We start from the raw sequence: 21502 nt of genomic DNA, 5'->3' as shown, positions 1-21502 counted from the left end.
CATAAAATGGTACTTTCTTCCATTCGTTTCCCTTCTCTCTCTCATTTTAATTCTTTTTTTTTCCCTCTTTAGTTTAGTTTAGAAATACAACATGGAAACAGGCCCTTCGGCCCACTGAGTCCATGCCAACAACCATTGATCACCTGCTCACACTAGTTTTATGCTATTCCACTCTCTCTTCCACTCCCTACATGCTAAGGGCAATTTGCAGAGGCCAATGGCCCTACAAACCTGCACCTCTTTGGGATGTGGGGGGAAACCAGAGCATGCGGAGGACACCCATGCAGTCTCAGGGCGAACGTTCAAACTCCACACAGACAGTAGGTGAGGTTAGGATCAAATTCAGATCTCTGGCGTTGAGGCAATGGCTCTACCCGCTGTGTCACTGGGTGAACACTGGTCTGTTTTTGCATCACCAAGGATTGCAACAAAAATAAGCTGAGAGCTGAATATTCATGAGCAGGCCATTCAGGACGGATTCCTGCAAAGATGCCACAAGCTGTACTGACATGGTGCAACATTGCAAATCATTTCATTCCCATCAACATGAAACTTCCCTCAGTAAATTAGTACTTTTCAAGTTAAACCTTGAGTTAGCTTATGCCCCTGAGCTGATGATTAGAAAAAGAAGGGAAAAACTTGCATTTATATCACTTCTTTCATGTTCCAGAGCACTTTGAAGCAAATGAATTCCTTGGTGCTGTGATGTATAAAATACATTACTGACATTTGCAGAACAAGCTCCAACAATCGACTGTATAATTGCAGCCCATGTTCCGTTTTGTGACGTGGTTTGAGGGAATCACAAAAAGGTAACACATTGGGAAGAACTCACCCACTCTTCTAAAAATTGCCACGGAACATTTTGTTCATTTGCAAAGGCATGTCAGAGTTCAGTTTGGTGTCTTATATTGATGGTTATCTGGCTGTTACAGACTGCAGGCCACAGATGGCATCTATATCATTGCAGATGAGATAACGTGGCTGCTCTGTATGCATGTGTGCTCTCAATGACTATCGACCAGTGGCACTAACGTCTGTGGTGATGAAGTGCTTTGTGAGGTTGGTTATGGTCCACACCAACTCCTACCTCGACAAGAACCTCGACCAACTACAGTTCGCATACCACCACAACCGGTCAATGGTAGATGCAATTTCACTGGCTCTCCACTCCGCACTGGACCACTTGGACAATAAAAACACCTACGTCAGGCTGTTGTTTATAGACTGCAGCTCGGCGTTTAATACCATCATCCCTTCCAAGCTCGTTACCAAGTTCACGGAACTGGGCCTCTGCGCATCCCTCTGCAATTGGATTCTCGACTTCCTCATCTGCCACAGTCTGTTCAAATTGGAGGAACCACTTCATCCTCAGTAACAATTAGTACGGGAGCACCTCAAGGCTGCGTGCTCAGTCCCTGCTTTACTCACTCTATACCCATGACTGCGTAGCCGGACATAATGCGAACTCCATCATCAAGTTCGCTGATGACACCACTGTGGTTGGATGAATCACAGATGGGGACGGGTCAGAGTATAGAAGTGAGATCGACTGACTGACCAAATGGTGCCAGCATAACAACCTGGCTCTCAACATCAGTAAGACCAAGGAACTGATTGTGGACTTTAGTAGGGGAAGGATAATCCTGTTTATATCAATGGGACGATAGTGGAGAGGGTCAATAACTTCGAATTCCTGGGCGTGCATATATCAGAAGATCTTTCCTGGACCCAGCACACCGATCCAATTGTAAAGTAGGCATATCAGCGACTCTACTTCCTGAGAAAATTACGGAGATTCAGCATGTCGAAGAGGATTCTCCTAAACTTCTACAGGTGCACGGTAGAGAGCATGCTGACTGGTTGCATCATGGCCTGGTTTGGCAACTTGAACATCCAGGAGCAAAAATACTACAAAAAGTTGTGACCACTGCCCAGTTCATCACCGGGTTTGACCTCCCCACCGTCGAAGGGATCTATCATAGTCGCTGCTTCAAGAAGGCAGCCAAAATCATCAAGGACCCACAACATCCTGGCCACACACTTATCTCACCACTGCCATCAGGAAGAAGGTACAGGAGCCTGAAGACTGTAATGTCCAGGTCAGGAACAGCTTCTTCCCCACAGCCATCTGGCTATTGAACACCATGAATAAGCGATGAGCTCTGAATTGCAAAAGACAATATTATTATTTGTTATTTGCTCTATATTTGTTATTTATTGAACTTTTTTTCCCATTATATACAATGTTTACATATTCACATATTCTGTTGTGCTGCAGCAAGTAGGAATGTCATTGTCCCGTCCGGGACACATGATAATAAAAACTCTTCACTTTTGACTTGACTAGACACAGTGCACACACACAGTGGCTTTTGGGGATATTTTGGGGAAGACGACAGATAGCACAATGGGCTAAGAGTTCGGCTGGCGACCGGAAGGTAGCCGGTTCAAATCCCGCTTGGAGTGCATACTGTCGTTGTGTCCTTGGGCAAGACACTTCACCCACCTTTGCCTGTAATGGACTACGGCGGCAGGCGCGGGCACACCGCGACGCCCTGTGTCTCCCTTTCAAGGGAGATGCTAAAAATGCATTTCGTTGTCTCTGTACTGTACACTGACAATGACAATAAATTGAATCATTTCATTTCATTTCATTTCATATTTATGGGTTAGGGCATGTTGTGACCATGCTTGAAAATCCTTGCTTCCATCAAGAGTTTTATGAACAGTGGTTCTTTGTGCTTTTATGTCCACTGATACTCTGCCCAGGTGACTTGTCTCACTCCAGACTCCCTGGTGGGAACCGCACAAGGTTGCTACATGTCACCCTGACTCCTTATTTATGGAATGGCTTCAGTATTCTTTATTGGAACATTCCTGCAGGGGTTTTACATAAAGCTGCAAATAAAAAAGTCTCAAGTAAAATACCATCAATTCCTCATTCTGCAATAATATTTTCCTCCTGGCACCAAAATAAATGTAGTCGGGCTTCCTGCCGCCTTCTATGGAGTCCACACGCTGTGAGACAGCCCGTTACACAGAAACTTTCACACTTGAGGCTGCAGTGGGACAAATGCCTTCAGTTCGTTAATGCTGCAAATGTGATTGGAAGCGAGTCAGCATTGGGCTTCATCCAGCAACACTGCAGCTCAAAGCAGGGATAGTGCACCCACATTACAAGCCAGTGGTGAACTACCATCTACTTCTGGTGATCCCCCGACTATCCTTGATCAAACTTTGCTGGCTTTACCTTGCACTAAACGTTATTCCATTATCATGTATCTATACAGTGTAAATAGCTCGATTGTAATCATGTATTGCCTTCTGCTGACTGGATAGAATGCAACAAAAGCTTTTCATTGAACCTGGAGTAACTCAGCGGGTCAGGCAGCATCTGTGGAGAACATGGATAGGTGACGTTTCACAGAGTGCTGGAGTAACTCAGCGGGTCAGGCAGCATCTGTGGAGAACATGGATAGGTGACGTTTCACAGAATGCTGGAGTAACTCAGTGGGTCAGGCAGCATCTGTGGAGAACATGGATAGGTGACATTTCACAGAATGCTGGAGTAACTCAGCGGGTCAGGCAGCATCTGTGGAGAACATGGATAGGTGACGTTTCAGGTCTAGACCCTACAATCAGTTTGAGGAGGGGACCCGACCCGAAACGTTCCCTGTCCGTGTTCTCCAGTGATGCAGCCTGACCCGTTGAGTTACACCAGCACTCTGTGTCCTTTGTGTATTAACCAGTACCTGCAGTTCCTTGTTTCTAACTTCTGTTAACCTGTTTGGCACGGATCAAATGTGAAGGACCCAAACCAACACTTTCGCCTCCATCTCCTGCGCCATAGACAGGAATCAGCATTGCAGGTTACAAAGGCTCCTGGAGGTTTCTACATATTACCCCCCACCCCAATCATTCTCCCACTAATGATTCAGTTTCACTTTCCCAAAGTCGTTGGGAAATGAGCAGATCCTTGGTTAGATGGTCCTTGTTGTCATTTATTCTCCATTCCATTACTTTATGACAGTTTCATCCAGAATCTTCAGACAAGAATTGACAAAATATATTTTTAATGCATGGATGATTTTCTTTCCAGGATTATGACCTGGAGACTATCCTTTAATTGATGGTGACTTTGGGACAATCTTGGCGGATGCCAACCATGTCCTCATTATGGATGGCCTGTGGTTGTAAGGAAGACTAGAGCACATTGTCCATGGCCTGAGAGACATATTGTTCTCAGTGACAACCATACCCTTGCCTTTGCAGTAAGAACAAGTCGAGAGAGGGGAACCTGCAGATATATTAGATTTAGACATTTCAGAGGTGGTACGTAGAAGGCTGGTGCTTACGGTTAGGTATCATGGCTTTGTTAGCATGGATTGAGTGGGAATAAATAGCTCTTTGTCAGACAGGAAGGAGGTAACAGGCAGGGTGCCCAGGGAGCAGCTCATAGTCCTCAGTTATTTACCATCCAAGGTAAGAAGGTGTGGGGAGGCAAAGATCAACCCTGTCACATTTATCATCTACCGGGCAGCAGTGATCCATGGCCTCCTGTTTCTTGCAAGATCAGGACTATCTTCAGCAAGTACCTCAAAGCTCTAGAAAGTTGCCACCAAACATTCCTTCACAAAATCCTCCAAATCCAATGGAAAGATAAATGAACCAATGCCAGCCAACCCAACGTTGATACCATAATTACCTCCAGTTGGCCTGTTAGGCCCTTTCTCACACTGGACACCCAACTCACAAAACAGACACTATATGCCTAAGTCCAGCAAAAACCATAAAAGGAGCTCCCTTCCTCCTGCCCACCTGCGGCAAGGTGTGTAGTTACCACTTTGGCTTCATGAGGTATGTCAGACCCCACAGAACTAGTCGGGACACAACTGCAGTTCATTTCACTTCAATTCCAACAAGTTCTTCTCAAGGCTCCTACATAGGTGAGAAGTCCGATCTCACCAAGATCACAACTAATCTCTTTTACCTTGGTGAAATTAGATTTTATTGTTAAAAATCTTCACAAGTGTCAACCAATGTCACACAGATATGGCTAAAACAAACAAATCTTCACAGAGCAGTTGTTAATTCACAAGAGTAGACTGTATTTGAAATACGGAATGAAGAACAGAGACTCAACAAACACGGAGTTTAATTTATAATCCCATTTGGGTCCATAAATTGCTAGGTGCTCCTTTTTAACTGCATCCACCTCAAGGGGGATTTATTAGAAGACATTAGTTCACCTTAGCTCTCAAATCCGCATCTAAATGTTATGTCTTCCTCCATTTCACTGTTCCCTATTACTGAATCAATCAGGCATAGCCTTGCTTATCAGTGGCTTGATAACAAATAGAGTCTCATTAACATTTATACATTGTGTAATTATGCAAATGCACCATGCATTATTGCAGGCGAGGACACAAAGTGCTGGAGTAACTCAGCGGGTCAGACATCATCCTAGAGAACATGGATAAATACCCTATTGGGTCGAGTCTGAAGACAGATCCCAACCCAAAACTTCACCTATCCATTTTCTCCAGAGATGCTACCTTGAATTGCTACTGCACTCTGCGTATGTTGTGTATTAAGCAGCATCTGCAGTTCTGTTTCTACATTTATGCATTATTGCAGGCTTGTTACCTCTCACTTAATTGCACACACACACCATGATCCCCATGTCAGGTTAGAGACATCACTAAACAAATGATCTCCCCAAAGGCTCAGAATGAATCGGGAAATCTTTGCAGATTTGTCTCATCTGCTCTATCGTGTAAGATGACAAATGGATAAGGACACAACACTCTCAAAAGAAAGTCATCAACTACTTTTAAACTTCCCTGACCTGCCCAATAAGGTGTTTTAGAAAAGTCTCAGGGATATGGTCCTTCATTAGTTGAGCCACAGATTGCAGGAGCTGGGCGGTTCTGCTGAAACTCGCGACACTAATTGGGTCACGGTCTGAGTAAAGTACACAGTTCCAAGTCACCACATCACTAGAAAGTGGTACAGAGGTGATTCATGAGATTGCTGCCAAACTAGATACATTTAACTATGGGGAGTTTTAGATAAGCTAAGCCACTTTCCTTGGAACAGAGAAGGTGGAAGGGGTACTTAATCGAGGCGTATAAAACCACGTGGAAACATCTTGAGTAAAGAGGCAGGACCTAATTCCTATAACAGAGAGATCAAAAACAATGGGGGATGGATAAAAGTCATTGATAAAAGGACTCGAAGGTCAGGAAGTTTTGATACTCAGAGGAGCGTTACGAGTTAGGAGGTCGCTGCATGAAAGGATGATAGTGGCAGGAACTCTCAAGTTTAAACAATAGTACAAGACTATAGGAGCAGGAGTTGCCCCCCCAGGCCCTTTAAGACTGCCCCATTCTTGAATGAGACTATAGCTGATCAGTGCTGGGGTCAGCTCCTTCCCCCATAACCCTCAATTCATTGATCTCCCAAATATTTATCCATCCCCACCTCAAACATATCGACCTCTATCACCTTCGGGAGCAGAGAACCGAAGATGCCTCAGAGATGGGCGAGAACTTGAAGAGCCAGGCTGCAGGGTCAAGGGCTTGGTTTGAGCTTGCTCTAGATTTGGCAAAGTCGACTGTGCTGCAGATATTCTGGTTCCATAACTTCCAACATGTGCTGCTGCAATTGTTATTATAAATGCTCTCACTGCCTTCTTACTCAACCGTCAATCTGGATTGAGTTAGAACCACTGGTGCCTGAATTAGAGGAATGTGGATTCATGTGTGGGCACAAGGTGCTGACTGGATTCCCAATGCTATCTTGAGGGAGCTCTCCTCCACTTATGGGAAGTCAAATGCTTCAGGCTATTATTGTAAACTAGTCTCTAATAAACCAAATGGGGAATTCAGCAGAACTTTGCCCAAAGGATATTCACTGTTTGAAACTTGATTTCATAAGGCACACTTGAGGTCAATCAGATAGATGCACTTAGAAACATAGAAAATAGGTGCAGGAGTAGGCCATTTGGCCCTTCTAGCCAGCACCGCCATTCACTGTGATCATGGCTGATCATCCACAATCAGTAACCTGTGCTTGGCTCTCCCCATACCCCTTAATTCTGCTAGCCCCAAGAGCTCTTGAATCGGATGAAAGACAGAAAAACACTAGAGTCATAGAGTTTTAGTCAGCGTGGCAACAGGCCCTTCGGCCCAACTTGCCCACACCGACCAACAAGTCCCATCTACACTTGTCCCACCTGCCTGCGTTTGGCCCACATCCCTCTAAACCTGTCCTATCCATGTACCGGTCTAAATGTTTCTTAAACGATGCCTGATAAATACCAGAAAGCTGTGTGTGAAGTATCAACATTCCCGTGGACTAGCTGGAATGAAAAACCTGAATGTGTGCCATTTTTTGTGCATTTGGAAATGCATGCTCAATGGGTTAAATAGCAAAAAATGTTGTGTTTTCCTTTCATGCAGTCAAACCTGCCCTCCCTATGGCCCACACAATTAACTGCAGTAGATGAGCTGAAGAGAGCGGAGGGCTGTGGGTGGCATGGCCATGTGATCTCACTTAAATCAAAACTGCAGCTAAATACCTAATTGATCATTTGAAGAAAAAACAAATTGTTGGAGGAACTCAACAGATCAAGGAAGATGTGGAGGGAAATGGATTTTGGGTCGAGAAGATGGGTCCTGTCCCAAACTATTGTCTTTCCATTTCCTTCCACAGATGCTGCCTCATTCACAGAGTTCTTCCAGCAATTTGTTTTTTGCTCGAGACTCCATCATCTGCACTCTGATTATTTGTACTTTAGGTTTAAGATGATAATGAGAATTAGAATGAATTCCATTATTGACAGAGTCAAGTCCACAAACCTGACCCCATTTTAATAAATTTACTTGATGTTTATTTAGATATTTTAATGAAAGTAGAGAACAAGTACAATTAGTTGGTTTACTTAAAGAATATAGTGGTTAATATTTTAAACGTTGCCTCTCATTCCTTGATGGGTTTTGGTAACAGTGGACATCACATTCTGCACACGTTGGAGAAATGTGTAACTTCCATCAACATTTCCTGATTGGTTATATTCAACATTCTACATACAGGAAGCTCACATACAGAATTGTGTTGTTGGTTAAAGACTAATTCAGGTTGGGGAAGGGGAACTGATACCTTTATGTTTGAATGAATCTTGGTAGATCATAAGGTATGTTAGCTCATTTTGTGGACAATAAACTTCATTTTTGATTGATGCAGTCGGGATACTCCTGGCTGGGCTCTTTCTTTGGTTCTGGGTCTTGACAAATAGGTGGAGGCCTTTGAAACAAGGTGCCGTGGGGAACACCTGGGTCCCCAGTGACAATTATCCAATGGTTCAGGTCTTCTTCAGCCCGATGGGGATCAAAGAAGGTGTGAGTGGTAATTTCATGTTCTTTTCCAAACATTGTCCTGCAAAACGCAGAAAATATTGCTGCTGAATTTCGGTTCGATTATTTAATATCTTATTGCACGAGCTTAAGAGTTTTGATGGAAGTAAAGTTTATCCTCACTGGACTGGACTCACACGGCTCCACCATTCATTTAAATAGACGGACAAGATGGGCCGTTATGACAGGTTTTGTGGTAGTTTCTGATGTATCAATACTGAGGATGAGGGGGACCTCACTGAAACTTACCGAGTAATGAAAGGCCTGGATAGAGTGGATGTGGAGAGGATGTTTCCATTAGTGGGTGAATCTAGGACTAGAGAGCACAGCCTTAGAATAAAAGGATGTATGTTTACAAAGGAGATGAGGAGGAATTTCTTTAGTCAGTGGATCATGAACTTGTGAGATTCATTGCCACAAACAGCAGTGGAGGCCAAGTCTTTGGGTATTTTTAAGGCAGAGATTGACAGATTCTTGATTAGTAGGGTGTCAAGGGTAATGGAGAGAAGACAGGAGATTGGTGTTGAGAGGGAAAGATAGATCAGCCATGATTGAATGGCGGAGTAGACTTGATGGGCCGAATGGCCTAAATCTACTCCTATCACTTATGACCTTAATATAAAAGTTTAAAATAATTATTTGAAAATAATAATTTGAAACTCTGAAAACTCGTACAATTTTGCTGTACTTTGTGAAGTAATACTTACCAAAAGGAGTGCTGCTGAAAAACTGCTAAAGCTTGATTGGTTCGGGCATGGTTGATAAGTACTTTTATGTTAGCCTAGAAAATCAGAAGTTAAAAAAAAAATCACATGATACCAACGCCACCGGAAAAACAAACGATGCATCTTATTTAGATCTAGACGGATAGTTTATAGTGTATAGTTCTACAGCATGAAGAGATACGAGCACATTGGAAAATGTCCAAAGAAGATTGGCAAAGTAGCTATTCATATCAAAGACATTGTTTAATTCTCAAGGAAAGATTGAAGAATACCCAGATAGATGTCTTTATCTTGGTATCCTCATTATGCCTGTAAAAATCCCTTAGCAGGTGGCACAGTGGTAGAGTTGCTGCCTTACAGCGCCAGAGACCCGTGTTCGATCCTGACTACGGTTGCTGTCCGTACGGAGTTTGTACGTTCTCCCCATGACTGCGTGGGTTTTCTCCGAGTGCTCCGGTTTCCTCCGACACTCCAAAGACGTACAGGTTTGTAGGTTAATTGGCTTCTGTTAATTGGCCCTTGTGTCTGGGATATAACTAGTGTGCGGGTGATCGCTGGTCGGTGTGGACTCGGTGGGCTGAAGGGCATGTTTCCACACTGTATCTCTAAACTAAACTAATATTTGCCCAGCAGAGATTCTTGATGCCAGGGAAGTATTGAAGAATGCATCAAAGCCACAGACATTGCAAAATAAAGGAAATCACTCAATCTTTGGAAATCAACAAAAAACACTAATATTTTATCAAAGACCAAACTCTTCTGTAGCACTGAAAGCTTTCAACTAGATCCATATAACGTTCAGCACAGAGTGATGAGATAGATTACATATATGTGCTACATTATAACCATATAACCATATAACAATTATAGCACGGAAACAGGCCATCTCGACCCTTCTAGTCCGTGCCAAACACATAATCTCCCCTAGTCCCATATACCTGCGCTCAGACCATAACCCTCCATTCCCTTTCCATCCATATAACTATCCAATTTATTTTTAATGTCATGTTTCCTACAACATTGGAGAAGGCCATTTAGTCCATTGAGACTATGCTGGCTCTCTGAGCAATAGATAGACACAACAAGCTGGAGTAACTCAGCGGGCCAAGCAGCATATCTAGATAGAAGGAATGGGTGATGTTTCGGGTTGATACCATTCTTCAGACTTTGTGTATATCTTTGGTTTAAACCAGCATCTGCAGTTCCTTGCTACACAATCTCATTTCCCCATTTATTTTCCCTTCAGACTATTTTCTCTAATGTACTCACCAACTGATTCTCCCTATCGCACACCTACATTTAGAATCATTTGCAGCAGCCAATTACCTATCAACCAGCATGTCTTCATAATGTAGGAAATCCAACCCATCACAGAAGCCGGTGCTATCAGGATCATACCCAGCTGTGAGGTAACACAACTTATCAGGCTAACCTACAGAACTGCTAACCTGGGATTGTTCTACACATTTAATCTAAAGTTTAAACAGTGAACACTTTTACTCTTTATTACAAAGTTAAGCTGAAAGAAGGATTTTCAATGATAAAATGTCCATACTGGTACTGGGTATCCATCGTACTCAAGTCGCATCTGTGGGTCCAGGTACAAAACCTGCCAGCAACTCAGGAAGGAGAGCTGATCTATCAAATGCACTAGTTGCATCCGAGACTTCTTGGCAAATTTTAAAAATAATTTCATATCACTTGTCAGAAATAGCTGGAAGAGAAGAAGCATTTGTATTTCAGTGCAATGATCATGAGACATCATGAAGCAATCACAATTGTTTCCCTCACCTTTTCTTCCAAATATCTAATTGCTTTATTACAAAATATCATGTTATATTTTTGAAACCATCAGAAAGTGACTGTTTGTATTGTTACCTGTCCTGCGACCCCCTCCAATGTTCTAAGGGTAAAGTTCTGTCCATATCGAAGAGGATCACCTTTGCAACTACCATCAACACTGATAGAAATAAAAGTTAGTGAGTATGTGAAACACAAACAATGTACAAAGTTATCATTAAATCAATAAAAAATAATGTTGCAATTCATTTGATCAATTAGCTTTGTAAGTTAAGACAAGTCAAGAAGGGTTTCGGCCTTCTGAAGTGAAGTGAACCCTTCAAGTGAAGAAGGGTTTCGGCCCGAAACGTCGCCTATTTCCTTCACTCCATAGATGCTGCTGCACCCGCTGAGTATCTCCAGCATTTATGTGTACCTACAGTGGTAGAGTTGCTGCTTTACAGCGCCAGAGACCCAGGTTTGATTCAGTGACTGCGTGGGTTTTCTCCAGGTACTCCGGTTTCCTCAAACATTCCAAAGACATGCATGTTTGCAGGCTGTGCAGGTCTGACATTTCTGTCCCGGGTCTCCTCCACTGTCAGAGTGAGGCCAAACACAAATTGAACGACAACACCTCATTTTTCGCTTGGACAATTTACAACCCAGCGGTATGGACATTGATTTCTCTAATTTCAAGTAACCCTTGCAATCCCTCTCTCCCCTACACAAGTCCACATCCTGTATCCCTTTATTATCACCTCAAGAAAGTGTCTGATTCAGATTTACAGATCTTTTACACCAGGTTGGCATTGTCAAGATTAGTTTCACTAGTAGAGTGACACCTGTTGAATGGTCATGGACGATAATGTGCTGTATAACAATATCAATTTATGTTCACCTTTTGCATGTTTACATAGCCATATTCATTCATTTAATGTGTAAGAAATAACTGCAGATGCTGGTTTAAATCGAAGGTAGACACAAAATGCTGGAGTAACTCAGTGGGACAGGCAGCATCTCTGGAGAGAAGGAATGGGCAATGTTTCGGGTCGAGACCCTTCTTCAGAGTCTAATAACTCTATTTCTCTTCCCAAAGTGGCCTAACCTGCTGAGTATCTCCAGCACTTTCTGTGCTTTTTGAGATTTCCAGCATCTACAGTTTTCTTTTCACTATGTATTAGTGTAAAGAAAATGTTATATTAAAAACATATATTGGCTGCTCAGGAAAACAGCCACTTTTGTCATAAAGTGCAGAAGGAATGTTATTTACACAAAATTAACACAATGTTGTTAAAGACTAGACCTACCTTGTGATAATAAAAGTATTTCTCACGCAAGGGGTTATGTTCTCACTGCCGCTTACATCACATGGAGAATCAACTTGTTTGCTAGCCATAAATCTGCTTTGATCAATGTTCATTGTCAGTGCCATGGGGGCACGAAGCAGATCGCTGGGATGATTCTGGTCGCTGCCTGGATTTATAAGTAACACTTCGTCCCCAAAATGAATATGCCCATCAGCATTTTTGGCGAGCTCAGTCTAAATAAGGCAGAAAAGCAACTATTGGTTAATGCAAGCAATGTTCTCCAATGTGAAATAAAGCTTAAATAATAATCGTCGGGAATTTATTCATTGAAATGTAGAAACACAGAAAATAGGAGGAAGAGTAGGCCACTCGGCCCCTTGCACCTGGTCCACCATTCAACACATTCATGGCTGGTCACAGTACCCTCCCTACATTCATTAATCTCTTTGGCACAAGGGCCGTGTCTACCATCTTCCTGGATATATTTAATGATATTTAATGACTTCCACTGCTTCTTGTGATACACAATTCTACAGATTCACCTCTGGAGTTTAATTCAAACAAATGTGCATAGAGTTGAAAGGTCAAATGTAAGGGGAAAATATACAGTTAATGCCAAGACCCTTAACGGCATTAATGCACAGGGACCAAGTCTATAACTCCCTGAAAGTGGTGACACATGTAAATAGAATGGGAAAGAAGACTTATGGTACACTTGCCTTTATCGGTTAGGCTGTTGAGCAGAAGGTTCAGGAATTTTTGTCGGCACGGCAGGACTGATGTACGAGGAGAGATTAGGTTGGTTCGGCCTCTGACAAGCCTGCACTTGTCTGTCTTGGACCATCTGGGTGCTCACTAAGCTATCTGCACCAAAGATTTGTCAATAGTTCTGGGAATTATCCCAGCCCTTACCAGCCATGTTAAATAGATGGGGAGCAAGAAAGTTTTGTGGAGACTCTGGTTAAAGAACCAAGCAGGGATTTCACCTCCTCTGCTGCTTTGTCAAGCCTGTAGGGCCACCAATGCCAGGCCCTAGACCAGAGACTAAAGATATAACATTCCAACACTATCTTCTCCACTCTGCACTATATTATTTTCTCTCTGCATGATCTGTTGTACTTAAAACAAGGTTTTCACTTTATCACGATACAGATGAGAATCCAAGGATCAGTCAAGAGCGCCACATCAGGCAGGTCTCCTCTGCCCTCAAGTAAAGAGCCAGGTCCATAGAGCCAGATATACTGTACTAGTGGATCCAGGTCAGTCCCTGTATAACTGGATGCAATACTTCAGGGCACAACCATAGCAAGGTGGAAACAAACACCAATGATGTGCAAGTATACCAGAAAGGGGCAATGACTGGAGCAGTCAGTAGATGTCAGGGAGGTAGCCAAGTATAATTCAGAAAGCAGTGGAGTGGCAGTGATTGAGTTAGTGAGAAGACAGTGAGTTGCAGAGCAAGAAGTCAATACATGTTTGGCATGTGGTATCTTCCAATCTGGCTCAATATATCTGTATGTCCAGTTAAAATAAAAGTTTTGGATAGTAAATTGCATAAAAATGGCACACAATTAGTTTAACTAGTGACTATAAAGTGTAAATATTCACACTGTAGATCGATGTAATTAAAGACATGATGATCCTCACATGAATTTGGGTTTGACCATGGTGACAAGATTTGCAACCTATATTAATGTTGAATAATCCCTGTGGAATAATTAGACCTTGAAGTTAATTGCAGCCTCAGAAGTTATGATTTAATGAGCTGATTCTATTCAGTTTCTGTGATGGTAGGTGGTAAACAGCAGTATTGATTAAAGAGAATATGGCAATACTGCAGAGAGGGCATCCTGAAAAGGTCAAGGAGTTGACACAGAAGGTGCAATCACACCACTGCTGACTAGTGGGAAGGCTATTGGAGAGCAAATGTATACAAGATTGCAGAGATATGCAAATACACTGACCTTTGATAATGGGAAGAGTGTAGGAAGGAACTGCAGATGCTGGTTTAAACCAAACTAAGACACAAAATACTGGAGTAACTCAGCGGGACAGGCAGTGATGCTGATAATGAGGTCTAATCTGGTATTGAAATAGAACTAAAACTGGCAAGTTTACATCGTTAGCATTTCCTCTTGGGAATAATGGCAACATCATTATCTGTCCCAAACATTACCCATGATAACCCAGAAATAAGGACAAAGATTGATGGATGTTCAACGATGGAAATATCATTGGCACTCAGCAGCTAAGACACTCAGAACACAAGGATGAACTGAGGGAAATGGAAAGCACCAAGCCACAGGTGGAAGGCAGGTACTGCAGGTACAGGCAGGTAGGTAGTAGGCAGGTAGGTAGTAGGCAGGTAGGTAGTAGGCAGGTAGGTAGTAGGCAGGTAGGTAGTAGGCAGGTAGGTAGTAGGCAGGTAGGTACTAGGCAGGTAGGTACTAGGCAGGTAGGTACTAGGCAGGTAGGTACTAGGCAGGTAGGTACTAGGCAGGTAGGTACTAGGCAGCTAGGTAGTAGGCAGGTAGTAGGCAGGTAGGTAGTAGGCAGGTAGGTAGTAGGCAGGAGCCATAGACATGAAGCTTCTCCGTTTTATAATCTATGCCAGAGGCTTGCAAATGTTGTTTCTGTACTCAACATTAACTGGAGGGCATTTATAGGTAATTTCATTGCAAAGTACTTGCACCTTTTAGAAAAAAGATCAGTAAGCTAAATGGCCTTTGATGCACTCTACATTGTGCTATGAATGTAAGATGAAGCTGTTGTGAGGTAACACAAATCATAACAGGTGCAGAATTTTCCCCAACTGTACAGGTGAAACAGCTGGTTTAAACATTGGCATTGAGTCACGCCTCCCAACCTATAATGCCATGAACCGGCAAAAGGTGACAATATGTAACGGCTCATTTTATCACCTCCACAGCAAATAGATTTGAACAGCTTATTTTAGTTAAAGCAGTCTTGTAGATACAAAGTAAAAATAAATTACCTTGTAATTGTTACAGTGACAAAGTCATGATTCTAAAAGTACACTCAATAATTAATGAAAATAACAGTTAAGATAAATATGGTAATACTTAAACTAGATTGGTCACCTTATTCAGCAGATCATCTTTAAAAGATCCTAGTTTTTGCATCAAAAGCTCGCCACGTTCCTTCCTGTTAATGAAGTCTTTAAGAACATCCTGCAAGATATATTTTAAAGAAGCATTTGTGTTCTGTCTTACTTGCCCTATAAATACAACTTCAAGTCACCAGAGACAATTTTTCACGTCATGCCTGAACTTCCGTCACATTGATTGATATGTGGTGGAGCAGTTGTAACATTTGCCCATCCACAACTTCCAACAAGGCATCACATCAAGATAGGGAAATCCATCCTGTTAGTGTACCATTGCTGGAGATGATGAGAGAGATAGTGGGGAGTGGCTGCAATGGGCCAAATATCTTTCCAGCATATCCTTTAATGGATGTTATAGATCGTTATCACTTATTAGGAAGACGTCAGAATGAACTGCAACGTCGAGAATTTGAAGAACTGAAAACATCCACCCAGATTTCTAATGCATCAATGAAAGAGTATTGCAGGCCATCTGAAGGAATATGCAAAAACCTTCAGGACAAGCCAAATCACTGCAGAGAGCAATATAGGTTTCATGACCTCACAAAGATGGCCAAGGTAAGATTCTAGTAAGTTTCATACAGATCCCATAGTTACTGTGTCACAGTATGGTAATCCATTCCTTGAGACTATGCCAAAGTCAAAGCCAATTGGAAAATGAATCATTAGTTTCATTCAGATCCTTATTTCTATCTCTTTTGGAACTTAAGAACACTCAAATTGGCTAACATTGGCTGTCACAAGGACTCGTTTGTTTTAGTTGTTGATATGCTTGCATTGCTTATTGGCATGTCAAACATAACATCATGTGAATACTTTTAAAGACATTCTAAAACATGGAAAATTGCTCTCTGTCCTTTTAAAGGTAGAGGTAGCATGTTTTTACACAACAATTGGATGAAGTTTAATAACTAACAAACAACGGTTGCAACTCTACGTAATAACGCATCTCCACCATGGCCAATTTTAACCCATCATTCACATATGCAAAGCAATTGATTATAAACTGTTAAGATTACACAGTATTTTTTTAATCAATAAAGCATCAAGACAAAGGTGGTCTGTTACAGGTTTTCGTTAGTGGGTCAGCAGTGGAGAAAATTAGGAGCTTTACATTCCTGGGTATCAACACCTCAGGTGACTTGCCCTGGGCCCAGCACGTACCTGTACATGTAATCACACCTTTACTTTCTTTGTCATGTCCCCGAATACTCTAACAAACTTCTACAGAAGCACTGTAGAAAGTACAGAGTGGTTGTATCACGGCAGAATGGATCACCCCTTGCACTACCACCGACTTGTTTTCTAAATGCGTTTTACACCAAAGTCTTGCTTTTTGCAGTCTTTTTCTTATCACAGTCTTGCAGAATTTGTGTAATTTATGTATAATTTTTGTTTCTGTGCGCTGTCTGAGTCTCTGTGCTAGTGATGCTGCTGCAAGCAAGTTTAGTTTAGCGTAGAAACAGGCCCTTCAGCCCACCGAGTCCGCACCAACCAATGATCACCAGTACACTAGTTCTATCCTACATGCTAGGATTTACAGAAGCCAATTAACCTACAAATCTGCACATCTTTGGAATGTGGGAGGAAACCGGAGCACCCGGAGAAAACCCTCGCAAAGTCTCAGGAAGAATGTACTAACTCCACACAGACAGCATAATAAGATGATATTCTAGGTACTTAATCAGCAGAAGAGTCCTCTGAAATTAACTTCCGCCCTCTTTTGTTGCTCAACACAGCTTGCCAGAGTATTGCATATATTATCACCCTGATATTGAAGTAGTCCCAGAACACTGGAATGCACACAAGGATGTGTGGAAGGTGCCCCAACCTGTATCTTCCAAACATAGACACAAAATGCTGGAGTAACTAGAGGCAGCATCTAGAGATGGAGAGAAGGAATGGGTAATATGCGGCCTGTCCCGCTCAGTTACTCCAGCATTTTGTATCTATCTTCAGAGTAAACCAGCATCTGCAGTTCCTTTCTACACTTTTGTCTGTAGCTTCCAAGGTTGGGCCATTTGCACTGACAATTACAGCATTCTGATTCCATATGAGAGGGAAACAAAAGGTTTGGACACGCTAGAGGTAGGAAACATGTTCTCGATGTTGGGGGGAGTCCAGAACCAGGGGCCACAATTTAAGAATAAGGAGTAAGCCATTTAGAACGGAGACGAGGAAACACCTTTTCTCACAGAGATTGGTGAGTCTGTGGAATTCTCTGCCTCAGAGGACGGTGGAGGCAGGTTCTCTGGATTCTTTCAAGAGAGAGCTGGATAGGGCTTAAAAATAGCGGAGTCAGGGGATATGGGGAGAAGGCAGGAACGGGGTACTGATTGGGGATGAACAGCCATGATCACATTGAATGGCGGTGCTGACTCGAAGGACCGAATGACCTACTCCTGCACCTATTATCTATTGTCTAGTGTCATACAGGGGTCAGACGATGCTCAAGCACATTGAAGGAGCCTTTAGGTGTAAAGACAATCCAAGGCTTTCATCCGCTTTTACATATTCGTTTACAATATTAGTCTTGGTGATCACTTCCATTATGCACTCCATACATTCCATGTCTGTAGTCCCTTCTACTGTATCCACTATCATCCACTAACCCCTCCCAATTGTTTCCCAACTGACTTCACCTCTACCCTTCTCCATTACCCAAGTATCAACATCCACCCACGACAGTATCAAGCATTTGTTATAAAAATAGCAAAAAACTTAATCTCTCCTACAATCTTTATATAATGTCCTGTTGTAAACAACCACTAGATGGGGTCTGTGTACTGAACATTGGGTTCTAATTTCACATTGCTGCATTTGAGGTAATTCAGATTTATAGACCAACAAAAACAAAATATATTAAATGTTTCTATCACAAGGAAACATAAGATGTGGTAAGATTTTTACAGATATAAACAACACCCATGTAAAAATTAGACAGATTAAACATGCTTACTTGATAAGAGTTGTGGAATTATCTATGTTACAGTGAGAACGGTCGAGATTGCAAGTAAACCAAAATAACTGCAATAGGCAATAAAGTGAGCTTTGGCCTATATAAACTGAAGTAATGTCCAGTGAAAGATTTCCACCCAGAGAGTACAAAGGAGCAGCATCCTCTCTAACATTTAATTGAGGTGTCCGGTGGCAATTGTGGGTCAGTTTAACAAGTTATTTATTGGGAAAAGAAACAGTCTTTGTCACAGTAAAGTCTGGGAATATGCTACAGCAATTATGGAATAAAAAAGATGTGTTTCATTTGCCATTAGCATGGAAAACAAGCTCCCAGAAAAACCTTCCCAAAGACTCACTCTGAGTGTATGGCCTACTTTCATGGGATTCTTAGCGATGTCACAATTTTACAGCAACTTCGGTAATTCAGTAAAACATCACAAATTGTGCTCTACAGGAAGTCACGCTCAGACATTGATTATGTTCGTTACCCAAATTCAAAATATACAATGTATAACTTGGAAAGATGACTATTGACCGAGGTTTTGCATTCCAGTAAGTGCTCTCTTGTTTCTGTAAACAAATATACTAGGAATTTGATGAATTACACATTCACTACTGGGCGTGCCCCCTTTATACATTGCGGCTGGCACACAAACAACTGCTTTCCAAAATAGCTAAATGAAGTCATTAAGTATTTATTGTTACATCTAACGGTTTGTCCAATATGCTTTCAGTTAAGATTGAATTAAATTTAAAATGTTCCAGAGCTCAAGGTAGACAATTAAGAACAGTATCTTGATACAATGACAATGTAAACAATATATATTTTTGCATTAGTAAAATATCCCTTTAATTCATTCTGTACAACTCCGTGCCTTATATCCCCACCTTCTTGTTCAATAAGGAGATCCTGCATTTCATTATCACGGGAAGGAAGGAGTGGGAGACGGGGGGTGTGAGGGGGGGGGTGAGGGGGGGGGGGTGAGGGAGGAGGAGGGGGGGTGAGGGGGAGGGGAAGGGGGGGGCGGGGGGAGGAGGGGGGGGGGTGAATGGGTGGGGGGGGGATGGGTGAGGGGGGGAAGAGGGGTGAGGGGGGGAGGGGGGGTAGGACGGTGAGGGGGGAATGGGTGAGGGGGAGGTGAAGGGGGGGGGAGGACGGGGGTGAGGGAGGGATGGGGGGGGGGGGTGAGAGGGGGGGAATGGGTGAGGGGGGAGGGAAGGAGGGGGACGAGGAGGGGATGAGGGGGGGCGGGGGGGTAAGACGGGGAGAAGGGTGAGGGGGGGATGGGGAGGGGGGGGACGAAGGGGGGAGGGGGGTAGGACCGGGAGGAGGGTGAGGGGGGGGGATGGGGAGGGGGGGTAAGAGGGTGAGAATGGGTGAGGGGGGAGGACGAGGGGGTGAGGGCAAACATGGGGGGGGGTGGGGGGGATTCCGCTCTAGGTCTAGCCGTGCCCCATGTTTGTCCCTCGGCCTCCTCACCTGATCCAAGGCGATGTCCTCGAACCAGTTGTGGAGCAACACGGACGAGTTGTACGTCCTCTCGCCCATGGCGGCCAAGTGAAGGCCGGGCCCGCGCGTCCCGTCGCCACGGCAACCGGACACGGCGCCCTCTGACCCGCGCCGGCGCTGCCATGGCAACGGGCCTAGTGCTGCAAGGCCTAGTGCAAAGCCTCGGGCCCGGGCAGTGGGATGACTGGGCTACGGCACCCGGGCAGCGGGGTTGGGTGGAACGGCCCGACCGAACGCCCGTCTGAAGAAAGGTCTCCACCCAAAAAGTCAGCTATTCCTTCTCTCCAGAGATGCTGCCTGTCCAGCATTTTGTGTGTATTTTCAGTGGAGACCAGCACCTGCAGTTCCTCTCTGTACACACAGTGATTGTCTTGCCTGCTTTCCGGTCAAATCATCCATACATGCTCAAACCATGCAGACTATGGTGTTACAGCTACAGAGAAAGTGCAGATATGAACAAGTATTGTTGTTTCAACATTGATTTCACCCCCACCCCCAATGTATAATATTGTACATTATCCAAGTGTATTGCATTTACAGCCTCGTGCTGCTGCAAGTAAAAATTTTATTGTTAAGAATGTGTAAACATGGACCTACAGATACTGGTTAATACCAAAAGGTTAAAGTATCATTCATTGAAAAGGACACAGTGCTGGAGTAACTCAGTGGGTCAGGCAACATCTGTGGAGAACATGGATAGGTGATGTTTTGGGTCGGGTGCCTCTTTAGACTGATTCTTACTGGGAAAGGGGATTGGTAGGACAAAGGGTGGCAGGTAAGAGGTGGATACTCGCTCTCTCGATTGTATCCATCCATTACCTGCCTCTCCATCCATCACCAGAACTTTATTGTTCCATCATTGGTGCAAATGATAATTAGACATTCTTGACTCTTAAAAGGGCCACAGAATGTTAGATTGGGAAATCATCTTTATTATTCATACATGCATGGCTGTAGAATGAGGGCAGGAGTGTCAGTGTCCGTTCTAGTTACTGGGTGGGACTGGCAATGGTTTCAAGAGTGTGACTACGTTCTGTTAAACCCAGCAGCTGAGGGGATTGGAACAAACAACGAGCTGCTGGAGGAACTCGACAGGTCAGGCAGCACCTGTGGAAGCAAAGGTGTAGTTGCTATTTGTTCTTCCGCTCAGTAATGAGCTTTTGGAATTTCTCCGGATTTTTGTGTCATCTTTGGTTTAAAGCAGCATCTACAGTTCCTTCCTACAGCATTTGTTAGATTATGAGGTGCACATAAGTTTTTTGTTAAAAGTCAATTTTGATTTATTGGCCTGCAATGTGCTTTAGTTTTATATAAGCTAGAAGCTTAACAGGAATTTGGCATCTGTAGCTCCAACATTTTGACACCAACACAAAAATGCTGGAAGTACTCAGCAGGTCAGGCAGCATCAATGGATGGAGAAATGGTTAACATTTCAGGTTCCTGGTCTTTATAGACAGAAAAAAAGTTAGAAATCAAATGTGCTTTAAGTTCAAGGAAGCAAATGTGGTCACCTCCCTTTCATGAATGTTTCCTTGTTTTCTCCACCCTTCTTCCTCTGGACTTTAAAACACATTTGATTCCTCATTTTCCAGTTCTGATAAAATCTGAAACATTAACTTTGTTTTTCTCACAATGAATGCTGTCTGACCTGCTATCTGTAGAACTTTTTGTTTTTA

General features: G+C 43.1%; 1 protein-coding gene across 2 annotated transcripts; it reads right to left on the bottom strand.

Annotated features, from left to right (window-relative positions):
- Nucleotides 1-7834: 7834 nt before the first annotated feature.
- Nucleotides 7835-19945, bottom strand: cfap161 (cilia and flagella associated protein 161). 2 transcript variants are annotated; one of them, XM_055660994.1, is made up of 7 exons: nt 19797-19945; nt 15333-15422; nt 12232-12464; nt 11024-11105; nt 10701-10859; nt 9128-9201; nt 7835-8442 (listed from the first exon to the last, which is right to left on the bottom strand). In XM_055660994.1, the coding sequence occupies exons 1-7, from the start codon at nt 19863-19865 to the stop codon at nt 8232-8234; spliced, it is 918 nt and encodes a 305-aa protein (XP_055516969.1). In that variant the 5' UTR covers nt 19866-19945; the 3' UTR covers nt 7835-8231. The 2 variants fall into 2 exon arrangements, with proteins under 2 accessions (XP_055516969.1, XP_055516970.1); XM_055660995.1 differs by lacking the exon at nt 10701-10859.
- Nucleotides 19946-21502: the final 1557 nt, after the last annotated feature.

This window comes from Leucoraja erinacea, chromosome 33, assembly GCF_028641065.1.
Source record: "Leucoraja erinacea ecotype New England chromosome 33, Leri_hhj_1, whole genome shotgun sequence".
Classification (NCBI taxonomy): domain Eukaryota; kingdom Metazoa; phylum Chordata; class Chondrichthyes; order Rajiformes; family Rajidae; genus Leucoraja; species Leucoraja erinaceus.
The sequence above is the reverse complement of the archived record's forward strand: the minus strand, read 5'-3'. Positions and strand labels throughout refer to the sequence as shown.